At 42.6% G+C, this 12,907-nt stretch overlaps 1 protein-coding gene across 1 annotated transcript in view; it reads left to right on the top strand.

The window, feature by feature from the left end:
- obscnb (obscurin, cytoskeletal calmodulin and titin-interacting RhoGEF b) overlaps nucleotides 1-12,907 on the top strand; it is a 583,513-nt gene that overhangs the window by 246,276 nt on the left and 324,330 nt on the right. Inside the window, exon 29 of the mRNA XM_048618408.1 lies at nucleotides 11,327-11,623. Coding sequence (XP_048474365.1) covers nucleotides 11,327-11,623 — 297 coding nt within the window. The remainder of the gene's footprint in view (nucleotides 1-11,326; nucleotides 11,624-12,907) is intronic.

Genomic DNA, 12,907 nt, shown 5'->3' with positions numbered 1-12,907 from the left:
CAGGCAGCATCAGAGAAGCAGGAAAGCTGACGTTTTGGGTCGGGACCTTTCTTCTTAAGAAGGGGCCAGACCCGAAATGTCAGCTTTCCTGCTCCTCTGATGTTGCTTCGCCTGCTGTGTTCATCCACTCCACACCTTGTTATCTCTGTGAGGGGAGATTTGTTTGGATTTGAATATTCTTTTTCCTGAGCGAAAATGAAACAGTTCTGATGCATAATAAGTGTGCTGGTACGACGGTGTTGAATACATTAGAAGGACTAAGCCAATAAAACGTAGAATAAGACCTGATATTGGGTGAAGGGATAGTGTTGCTTGCCTATTTGTTATAATGTAGGAACATGCAAACATCATAAAAAAGAAAAGCACTGCAGATGCTGAAGACCTGAAATACAAACGGAAAGTGCTGCAGAAACTCAGCAGGTGTGGCATCTCTCCAGAGAGCACCTCTGAACAAATCTTGCTAGACATGCAAAGCTGCCTGCTATTTTAAATAATACAGGTGTGCACAGTAGTATTATATGAGGTCCTCAGTGGTTGTACCAAGTACCAAGGTCCTTCATGTTCTTTTGAAAAGTCACCAGAACTCGAAACATTAACTCTGCTTTCTCCCCACAAATCCTAGGTCTAGAGCCGCTTGTTAGCAAAAAAATCCACGTGGTGTTATAGGATTGTTGAGGAGATTTTTAAACACCACTCCCAAGTCTGAGAAGTTTGGATCTTCAAAACATTAGTGCAGCATACGCAGCAGAAAAAATACCTTTAAGACCATAAGATGTCGAAGCAGAAGTAAACCATTCAGCCTATGAGTCTGCTCCTTCATTTAATGAGATGACTGCTGGTCTGAGAATCCTCAATTTCACTTTCCTACATCCCCATAACCCTAGATTCTCTTACTGATTTTTTTTTTCTATTCATTTGTGGGATGTGGGCGTTGCTGGCTGGCCACCATTTCTTGCCCATCCCTAGTTGCCCTTGAGAATATGGTGGTGATCTGCCTTCTCGAAGCACTGCAGTTCACCTGGTGTAGGTTGACTCACAATGCCATTAGAGAGGGAATTCCAGGATTTTGACCCAGCAACAGTGAAGGAACAGCAGTATATTTCCAAGTCAGGATGTGAGTGGCTTGGAGGGTAACTTGGAGATGGTGGTGTTCCCGTGTGCCTGCTGCCCTTGTCCTTCTAGATGGAAGTGGTCGTGGGTTTGGAAGGTGTTGTCTGAGGATCTTTGGTGACGTTCTGCGGTGCATCTTGTAGATAGTACACACTGCAACTACTGAGTGCCAATCAAACAGGCTGCTTTGACCTGGATGATGTCAAGCTTCTTGAGTGTTGTTGGGGCTACACTCATCCAGGCAAGTGGGGAGTATTCTATCACACTCCTGACTTGTGCCTTGTAGATGTTGGACAGGCTTTGAGAAGTCAGCAGGTGAGTTACTCGTTGCAGTATTCCTTGCTTCAGACCTGCTCTTGTAGCCACTGTGTTTATGTGGTGAGTCCAGTTGAGTTTCTGGTCAATGAAACCCCAGGTTGTTGATAGTGGGGTAATTCCGCATCATTGAATGTCAATGGATGGTGGTTAGATTGTCTCTTACTGGTGATGGTCATAGCCTGGCATTCGTGTGGCACAAATATCTCTTGCCACTTGTCAGCCCAAGCCTGGATATTGTCCAGACCTTGTTGCATTTGAACATGGACTGCTTCAGCATCTGAGGAGTCATGATTGAACATTGTGCCATCATTGGCAAACATCCCCACTTCTGACCTTATGATGGAGGGAAGGTCATTGATGAAGCAGCTGAAGACGGTTGGGCTGAGGATACTACCCTGACGAACTCCTGCAGAGATGTCTTGCAGCTGAGATGCTTGACCTCCAACAACCATGTCCATCTTCCTATGTGTCAGGTATGACTGCAACCACTGGAGAGTTTGCCCCCGATACCCATTAATTCCAGTTTTGAACATAGAACTGTTCAGCACAGAACAGGCCCATCGGCCCACAATGTAGTGCCAAACATGACACCAAATGGAACTAATCCCTTCTGCCTGCCATTGGTCCATATCCCTCCATTTCTTGCATATTCATGTGCTTATCTAACAGTCCCTTAAATACTCCTAACATATCTGCCTCCGCCACCACTCCTCGCAGCATGTTCCAGACTCTGACCACTCTTTTAAAAAAAAACTTGTCCCTCACATCTCCTTTGAACTTTATGCCTCTAACCTTAAATGTATGAGCCCTAGTATGAGACATTCTGACTGTCAACCCTATCTATGCATCACAGTTTTGTGGACTTCTATCAAGTCTCCCCTCAGCCTCCACCACTCCAGAGAAAACAACCCAAGTTTTTCTCACCTCTCTTTATAGCTCATACCCTCTAATCCAGGCAGCTTCCTGGTAACCTCTTCTTCACCCTCTCCAAAGTCTCCACATTCTTCCTGTAATGTGGCAACCAGAATTCAAGGCAATACTCTAAGTGTAGCCTAACCAAAGTCTTATAAAGCTGCAACCTGACATCTTGACTCTGGTACTCAATTCCCTGACCAATAAAAGTAGGCATGCCATATGCCTTCACCACCACATCTCCTGTGTGGCCACAGGGAGCTGTGGACTTTAACCCCAAGATCCCTGTGTACACCAATCTGTTCAGGCTCCTGCCATTAACTGTGTACTTCTCCTTTAAATTTGATCTCCCAATGTGCAGCACCCACACGTACACAGACTAAACTCCATCTGCCATCTCTCCACTCATATCTGCAACTGATCTATATCCCGCTGTATTTTTTGACAATCTTCTACACTAGGCTAGGGCTCCTTGATGCCACACTTGATCGAAATCAGCCTTGATGTCACTCTCACCTCACCTCTGTTGCCAATATTTGAACCAAGGCTGTAATGAGATCAGGAGCTGAGTGGATCTGGCTGAACCCAAACTGGGCGTCGCTGAGCAGGGTTTTGCTGTGCATGTGCTGCTTGATCGCACTGTTCAGGACACCTTCCATCACTTGACTGATGATTGAGAGTAGACTGATGGGGAGGTAATTGGCCTGGTTGGAGTTGCCCAGCTTTTTGTGTACAGGACATACTTGAGCAATTTTCCACGTTCCTGGGTAGATACCAGTGTTGTAACTGTACTGGAACAGCTTGGCTAGGGAAGCGGCAAGTTCTGCAGCACAAGTCTTCATTACTATTGCCGGAATGTTATCAGGACACAAAACCTTTGCAGTATCCAGTGTCTCCAACCATTTCTTGATATCACGTGGAGTGAATCAAATTGGCTGAAGACTGGTGTCAGCAATGCTGGAGACCACTGGAGGAGGCCGAGATAGGTAATCCAGTTGGCACTTCTGGCTGAAGATTACTGCGAATGCTTCAGCCTTGTCTTTTGCACTGATGTGCTGGGCTCTTCCACCATTAAAGATGGGGATATTTGTGGAGCCTCCTCCTCCAGTGATTTGTTTAATTGTCCACCACCATTCATGACTGGATGTGGCAGGACTGCAAAGCTTAGATCTGATCGATTCGTTGTGGGTTTGCTTAGCTCTGTCTATCACTTGCTGATTTTGCTGTTTGGAATGCAAGTAGTCCTGTTTGGTGGCTTCACCGGGTTGATACTTCATCTTCGGGTATGCCTGGTGCTGCTCCTGGCATGCCTTCCTGCACTCTCCATTGAACCAGGTTGATCCCCTGGCTTAATTGTAACGGTTCACTGGGGGATATGCTGGGCCATGAGGTTACACATTGTGCTGGAGTACAATTCTGAAGCTGTTGATGGCCCACAGTGCCTCGTAGATGCCCAGTATTGAGTTGCTAGATCTGTGTGAAGTCTGTCCCATTTAGCATGGTGATAGTGCCACACAACATGATGGAAGTTATTCTCAATGTGAAGGTGGGACTTTCTCTCCACAAGGATTGTGCAATGGTCACTCTTACCGATATTGGCAGATTGGTAAAGATGAGGTCAAGTATGCTTTTCCATCTTGTTGGTTCCTTCACCACCTGCCGTAGACCCAGTCTAGCAGCTATGTCCTTTAGGACCCAACCAGCCCGATCTGTAGTATTGCTGCTGAGCAACTCTTGGTGGTGGACATTGAAATCCCACTCCCAGAGTAAATTTTGTGCCCTTGCCATCCTCAGTGCTTCCTCCAAGTGTTATTCAACATGGAGGAGTACTGCTTCATCAGCTGAGCAAGGTCTGTATGTAGTAATCAGCAGGAGGTTTCCTTACTCATGTTTAACTTGAAGCCATGAGACTTCTTGGGATCCAATGTTGAGGACTCCTAGAGCAACACCCTCCTGACTGTATACCGCTGTGCTGCCACCTCTGCTAGGTCTGTCCTGCTAGTGGGACAGAACATATCCAGGGATAGTGATGGTGATTTCTGGGACATTGTCTGTAAGGTATGATTCTGTGAGTATGACTATGTCAGGCTGTTGCTTAACTAGTTTGTGAGACAGCTCTCTCAATTTTGGCACTAACCCCCAGATGTTAGTGAGGAGGACTTCGCAGGGTCGACAGGGCTGTTTCTGCCGTTGTCTTTTCCGGTGCCTAGGTTGATGCCAGGTGATCCATCCAGTTTCATTTCTTTGAGACTTTGTAGCGACTGGTACAACTGAATGGCTTGCTAGGCCATTTCAGGGGGCAATCAAGAGTCAACCACATTGCTATGGATCTGGAGTCACATGTAGGCCAGACCAAGTGAGGGTGGCAGATTTCCTTCCCTGAAGGACATTAGTGAACCAGATGGGTTTTTCCGACCATCGGTAATGATTTCATGGTGATCGGAAGATTCTTAATTACAGACTTTTTTTAAAATTATTGAATTCAAATTCCACCATCTGCTGAGGTGGGATACGAACTGGGGTCCCCAGAACATTAGCTGGGCTTTTGGATAATACCACTGGGCTGTCACCTACCCTAAAAATCTGTCTGTCTTAGCCTTGAATACAGCTAATGACCCAACCTTGACACTCCTTTGCGATAAAGAATTCCAGATTCATTACCCTCTGAGAGAATAAATTCCACATCATCTTTGTCTTAAATGGATGACCCCTTACTCTGTAATTATAACCTCAGTTCGTAGACCCTTCTACAAGGGGAAACAACTTCTCTGCATCGACCCTTTCAAGCCTCCAAGGAATCTTCTAAACTCCATTGTGCAGAAAATCATCCTCTAAGTGGGTGTGTCACGTGGTTCCCCAGCAGCCGAAACAACTGTTTTGCACTAAACCAGTCATTCTCCACTTGTCTGCAATTGCTCATTGTCATGTTCATTAACCCTTAAAAATTAACCATTAATGATTTGATTTGAATGTATCATTTTTAATTCTACCCCTGTATGGCTGCAGATGCTTAAGCTCATGACAGTATTGGTAAGAGTGATCTCTGCACAGTTCTTGTGGCGATGAAGTCCTGCCTTCACGTTGAGAATACCCTCCATTGAATTGTGTGGCATTATCACCATGCTAAATGAGACAGACTTTGAACAGATCTAGCAACTCAGGAGTGGGCATCCATGAGGTGCTGTTGTCCATCAACAGCAGCAGGACTGTACTTCAGCACAATCTGTAACCTCATGGCCTGGCATATCCTCCATTACCAACAAGCCAGAGAATTAATCCTGGCTCAATGGAGAGTGCAGGAGCAGCACCACACATATCTAAAACTGAGGTGCTAACCTGGTGAAGCTACCAACGGGACAACTTGCGTACCAAACAACATAAGCAGTAAGTGATAGATATGTGACAATACTCTGTTCTGTCCTGTTTCTCTTGCATAGGCGTGTTGTCACAGTGAATCAGAAATGCCTCCTTCAGACAGGCAGTTGATAAACAACTATGAGTTCTCCCTCGCTGTTTTTTTTAAGTGAGTCAAAAGAATCATGAAACCCAAAATATTTTTAGTTTTGCTTTCAGTTAGTTGAGAATGTTTCTGCTGGCTATCGGAACCAAAACCTTGAGTTCCCTGCTACTAGAGTGGAGTTTTAGACAGTGAGGTTTCCTCTTAAAAATCAAAAGTGGCAAATTGTTTCTTTTGGTGTTTCTTTCATCTGAACTGGAAAGAGACAGTACATGAGAAGCATAACTTTTGCTGAATTGCATTTTTGCCAAAGGGTGTGTTTCTGGGATGCTGCCTGTTTGGGAACAGTTGATAATTAGTGGTTAAATAGTACATTATCTTGTTAAGTGTTTCAATACAGTAAAGCTATTCCAACTTTTCTTCTGTTGTATTTGAACTAGGTGGCAAAAATAAGATATGTTTTGATTAAAGCTTACTGACAGTACAATCAAATCATATCTGGACCACAACACCTTACACTTGCCTTTGTAAAAAAGTATAAAAGTTAGGGTCTAGGCTAACTCCTTAATATACTTTAGGGGGTCTGGTCTTGTCCATAACAAATAGAGCTAAGCTGTGCAGTCTTGCCACATCCAGTTGGGAACAATGGTGGGCAATTAAGCAACTCACTGCAGGAGGAGGGACCACAAATATCCCCCATCCTCAATGATGGAAGAATCCGACACAACAGTGCAAAAGATAAAGCTGAAGCATTCGCAGCAATCTTTAGCCAGAACTGCCGAGTGAATGATTCATTGTGGCCACCTCCAGTGATTTTAACATTACAGATACCCAATTTTCAGACAATTTGACTTACTCCATGTGATATCAAGAAAGTTAAAGACACTAGATACTGCAAAGCCTGTGGGTGCTGACAACATTCTGGCAATAACACTGAAGACTTGAGCTCCAGAACTTGCCATTCCTCTTGCCAAGCTCTTCCAGTTCAGTTATAATGCTGGCATCTACCCGACAATGTGGAAACTATAGTGTCCTAGGCCCAACCATCTTAACAACTTCATCAATAATCTTCCATCCATCATAACATCAGAAGTTGGGACATTCACTGATGATTGTGCAATGTTCAGCACCATTCACAAGTCCTCAGATACTGAAGCAGTCCAGTTCAAATGCAACAAGATCTGGACAATATCCAGGCTTGGGCTGACAAGTAGGAAGTAACATTCGTGCTACACAATGCCAGGCTATGACCATCACCAATAAGAAACAATACTGCAGCGAGTAACTCATATCCTTTTGTCCCAAAGCCTGTCCATCATCTACAGGGCACGAGTTGGGAGTGTAATGGAATACCTCCCACTTGCCTGGATGGGTGCAGGTCCAAGAACATTCAAGAATCTTGACCACTATCTAGGACAAAGCAGTGTGCTTGACTAGCACCACTTCCTCAAACATCTGCTCCCTTCACCACTGATGCTCAGTAGCAGCAGTGTGTACTATCTACAAGATGCACTGCAGAAATTCACCAAAGATCCTCAGACAGCACCATCCAACCCCATGACCACCTCCATCTAGAAGGAGAAGGGCAGCAGATACATGGGAACACCACTACTTCCAAGAACCCTCCAAACCACTCACCATCCTGACTTGAAAATGTATCGCCGTTCCTTCACTGTCACTGGGTCAAAATCCTGGAATTCCCTCCCTAATGGCATTGTGGGTCAACCCACAGCACGTGGACTGTAGCAGTTCAAGAAGGCAACTCTTGTTACCACCTTCTCAAGGGCACCTGGGGACAGGTAATAAATGTTGTCCAGCCAGCGACACTTACATCTGATGAATGAATAAAAAAATGTAGCCTTATATGCAGTACCTTTACCAAACACAATTTGGAAATCTAAATATATTATCTACTGGTTTCCCTTTATCTATCCAGTGTGATACCTCCTCAAAGAAGTATAAGTAATTTGTCAGGCATAATTTCCTCTTCATGAAGTCATGTTCTAGTGTTACCTCCTTTATAATGGACTGCAACATTTCCCCAACAATAGACGCTAGCTAGCCAGCCTGTGGTTAGTGTTTTTTTAGTTCTCCTTGGCTGGTAAGAATACAACCAATGCATCTACTATTCAGTATCTAATCCTAGATGTGTCCCATCAGGTCCAGGGGACTTATAGGAATTTGGCTGTATTCATTTTCCTCTTGGTGAACTAAATTCTTCTCAAAGAATCAATGGTTACTGTAGCCATTTATATTCTTTATCCTAGAGTAAGTTATACATATCAAATCATAGAATTATTATGGTGCCAAAGGAGGCTCTTTGGCCCTTCATTCCTTCACTGGTTCTGTTACATAGTGCAAATCTCCTACTTTTTCCCTAATACCTAAATCAGACAGAGGATTGAATCTTACCATATTTTGGCAAGCTATAATTTTTGTTGAGTTTCATGGAGAGTGTCTCTCAGTGAGGTCAAATGATTTTATGCATGCTATCATCTCAAACTCGCTTTGTTAACTATGTACCATGCCCAGATGGCACTCCTAACATAGATAACAATTTAAGAACCAGGAGCAGGAATAGACAAGTCAGCCTCTCAAGAGTGCTCTGCCATTTAATACAACCATGGCTGATCTCATTTCGACTTTAATTCCACTTTCCTGCCTGCTCCCATAACTCTTGAACCTGTTACTAATCAAAAATCTATCTATCTCGCCTCATATCCAATGCTAGGTCGATTGTCCCACTGGCCGTAGCTGAACATATTTGCCATACTAGAGATCGCTTTTAAAGGGCATCGAGAATCTACTTAAGCATTATCAGTCTGCAGCTGCCATGCATGGTTCATTGCATTTTCTCCCACACATGGTCGATAAGGGGAAATTGACACTCTATTTTGCAGTCAGGGCCTGAAAGTCCTGGTGGACAGGATAGTGCAGAAGAGCTAGGAGGTAAATTACAAAGGACCTCAAAGTTGGAATTTTAAGATTACCCCCATTGCCACATGCCACCGAGAACAGAATAGGAGAATAGATTGGATTAATGCAAGGCTGGAGTGATGCAGGAAGAGGGATTTAGATGCCTGAATCACTGGCATATGCAGGTTAAAATGGGGCTACTACAAGCTGTTCAGTTGCACCCTCGCTAGATTGGGACCAGTGTCCTCACATGGGTATTCACTAATGTGATTTGGGATGGTTTGAGTGGCATGGGGATAAGAACAAGGACAGACAGGGAAAGAGGGAAACAAAGATTGAAACTACAAGTGGAAAACATTGAAAATGAAACACAGAGAAAATGGGGCAAGCAAAAATAGGTCTGTTGTACAAAACAAGAATAAAAATATTAAATATATACATCTAAATGTACTGTATCTGAGTGCATAGAGCATTCCCAATTTGGTAGACTGATTAACAGTGCAAACAGTTGGTAAAACTATGTGGTGGAAGACAAATATGATTGCGTTAAAGACCCATGGTTGTAGCGTGACCAAGTCTGGGTGCTGAATAACTGAGGGTATTCAATATTTAGGAAGGACTGGCAAAAAAGAAAAGACATTGTTAGTAAAGGAAGAAATCAGTCCAATAATGGGAAAGGGAATTGGCTTAGAAACTTAGATGTAGAATCAGTCTGGGGGTGAAAATAAGACTTGTTATGACACAGAGACAGACAGCCGATCCAAATCAGCTTTCTATCACAACACAGAAAAATTAAAACCTTTAAAGACCTTCAAGATTGAACCCAGTGGTTCCTGACCAGTCCCAGGCTGTACGAATGATCAATTCCAGACACCAGTTTGTATATTAAACAAAAGGCATAGCAATTTACTAATAATATAGTAACTTTAGCAGACTAAAATTAAACAACAAACACAGTTAAGGGATAAATAAAAGAATAAAACTGGCCAGATTACTTAAATGGTTTTCATGGTGCATTGTTCCATGGGCATTGATGATGGTTTCTTGGTTGATTTTCTGAAGATTCTGATCTCGGTCACCTTTATAGTTCACTCAGATAAAGGCAGTAATACCTACTACTTAGTTTTCTATTCTGTGAGCTTCGACAAGGGAGGTTGGGCAGAGAGCTTTCAGATCATCAAGCTTTAGCATCAACAGCCAGATTCCTTTTCATTGAAAATTCATCCCAAACCCAATTTCTGACCACTCCCTGACTGACTGACTGCCTTCTCAACAAAGTCCTAGTTTTTTTATTTATTCATTGGATGAAGACATTGCCAGCTTGGCCAGCATCCCAGAGGGCAGGTAAGAGCCAACCCTATTGCTGTGAGTCTGGAGTCATATGTAGGCAAGACCAGGTAAGGATGGTTTCCTTCCCTAAAGGGCATTAGTGAACCAGACTTTTTCCCCCCAAAAACTACAATGGATTCATGGTTATCATTAGATTCTGAATTCCAGATTTTTATTGAATTCAAATTTCACTGTCTGCTGTAGCAGGATTCAAACTCGGGTCCCCAGTACATACTGTGGGCTGTGGATTAATAGTCCAGCTATAATACCACTAGGCCATCGCCTCTCCTTAGTTACTTCTCAGCATCTGCCATCTGCTTGAGAATAAGGTCTTTTCCAGACTTGCAACCAATTCCCAGGTACTGATCTCATTACTAACTAACTTCTGCTGTGTGTTTAGACATAATGCTGTTCCCAGGTGATAAAATGTCTACAGAATCTTGACTAGTATCCAACCTGCAATTAACTTCCAGGCCTAGCCTAATGAATGAACAAAAGCTTAATGATCTGTTTTTCTTTTACCAACAAGCTGTTACCCACAGTCCAAAAGTCACCTTTAGCTTATAATTCTACAGCTCCAAACCAAAATTGATAAAAGAATAAAGTAAAAAGTAATGAAAAATTCCATAAGGGTTCCAACATGCCTCCACCCTCAAAACATAAAACCCATTTTCTTTTTAAAAATTAATTTCATGACAAGATTAGTAGCACTGATATGACAAACAAAACACTAAGCTCAAAACTGTTCATTCTTCCTCGCACCAAATTCTTAATCACTATTCAACTTTTTTGGTCACACTCTCATATGTACAACAGTTTACATTCGGAATAATGCATCAGCAATTGCATTTTCTTTCCGGGAAAAATGTACAATTTTTATGCTAAATGGCTACTGATCTAAGCTCCATCTTAACAACTTTGGAGTCTTATTTTTAATTTATCAATGAAATTTTATGGATGATGAGCAGCATTATTTTCATAGACCTTGAAGTGTTGAAGAGCTGCTGGACTGCAAGTGCCTCTTGTTCTAACATTGCTCGTAGGATAAGATGCTTCAGGTTAGCAAAGCATTTTGGAGCCTGCAGAGTACTGGAATAGTGAAAATAAGGAACACACCCTTTAATAGTATGTGGTTTCTTATGTGTGCAGCACTTCATGAAATATCTCTTTCAGGCATGTATACATATCCATTTCCTTTCTCAGGGCAATAATATTGTGAATTCAAAGGTTTGGGTGTTGGACCTGAGTACAATGCCCATGATCATGCATTATCATCTTCTTGAGTTGAAAATGTACAACTATTATCTCTTTTAGCCCTGCCTGTGCACTTCAAAAAAGAGCTTCAGAATATGGAAGCTGAGGAGGGAGATACTGCCTCACTTCGCTGTGAACTCTCTAAGGCAGATGCCCCAGTGAAGTGGAGAAAAGAATCTATTTTACTTCATCCAAGTGACAAACATGAAATGAAGCAAGAAGGTTCCAGTGTGGAATTGCTTATTCATAATTTAAAGCTAGATGACTCAGGAGAATATACTTGTGATTCTGGTGACAAGAAGACAAAGAGCTGCTTAAAAGTGAAGGGTAGGGTAATCTACTTCTCAACTATTAGTGAATTTTTTACCTTTTGTAAACAATAAAAAACATTCCTATGCAACATGAAGATTAATTATATAAATATACACTTGGAAAGAGTAACTCCTGATTTTTCTCATTTTGTTGATGCTACAGGAAGCCTGCAGGGTGAATGGAAAATTTCACTGAGCCTCTAATAAGTAGTCTTTTAATTAATTTAATAAACTATCCAGTGCTTGTGGGTGTGTGATCATTTCACTTCTGATCTGAGTTTTTACAGTTAGGGTGCTGCTGGCATACCAACATGCTGGTTGGCAGCATGAAGTGATGCATTTGATCACCTTATATCCAGTTCCATATTGTGGTGAAATTGCTGCACTTTATGTAATACTTAAGTTAGTATAACAGATGTCCAGCTTCTTTTGATCAAGACAAAAGGAAAAGGTGAATTTCCTATAAAAATCCTGTCAAGTGATATATTTGTGACTATTTTGGTAATCTTGATTTGAATTGTCACTTATTTAATAAAGAGACTCTGATTCATTATGATTAATTAAAGAAGTACAAGTAAGTGAGGAGAGGGAGTTGCCCTTTTGATAAGGAAGGACATGACAACAGTACTTAGAGAGGATATTATTAAGGGGTCATCAAATGAGGTCATATGATTAGAACTTAGAAACAAGAAGGGAATGGTCACTCTGTTGGGACTGTATTATAGACCCCAAATAGCCAGCGGGTACTAGAGGAGCAGACATGTAGAGAAATCTGTGGGAATAATAGAGTGGTATTGGTTGGAGATTTTAATTCCCCTGTATCGACTGGGCCGCCCAGAGTGTAAAAGGCCCGGATGGGTTGGAATTTGTCACGTGTGTCCAAGAACATTTCCTAAATCAATATGTAGAAGGCCCTACTTGGGACACTGCAAAACTAGACCTCCTGTTAGCAAACAAGGTCGGGCAAGTGACTGAAGTGTCAGTCGGAGAGCACTTTGGGTCCAGTGACCATAACTCTCTTAGTTTTGACATAGTTATGGAAAAAGATAGGACAGGTCCACAGGTTAAGGTGCTAAACTGGAGCAGGGCCAATTTTGGGGTCATTAGGCAGGATCTAGCAGAGGTCGATTGGGTGAGTCTGTTTGAAGGAAAAGGAACGACTGGCAAATGGGAGGCTTTTAAAAGTGTGATATCAAGAATTGAGGGACAGTCTGTCCCTGTTAGGATGAAGGGAAAAGCTGGCAGGGTTAGGGATCCCTGGCTGATGAGGGATATTGAGGCCCTGGTCAGGAAAAAGAAG

Source organism: Rhincodon typus, chromosome 2, assembly GCF_021869965.1.
Source record: "Rhincodon typus isolate 14 chromosome 2, sRhiTyp1.1, whole genome shotgun sequence".
Taxonomy (NCBI): domain Eukaryota; kingdom Metazoa; phylum Chordata; class Chondrichthyes; order Orectolobiformes; family Rhincodontidae; genus Rhincodon; species Rhincodon typus.
Note: the sequence above shows the minus strand (reverse complement) of the source record. Positions and strands in the feature narration are given on the sequence as shown.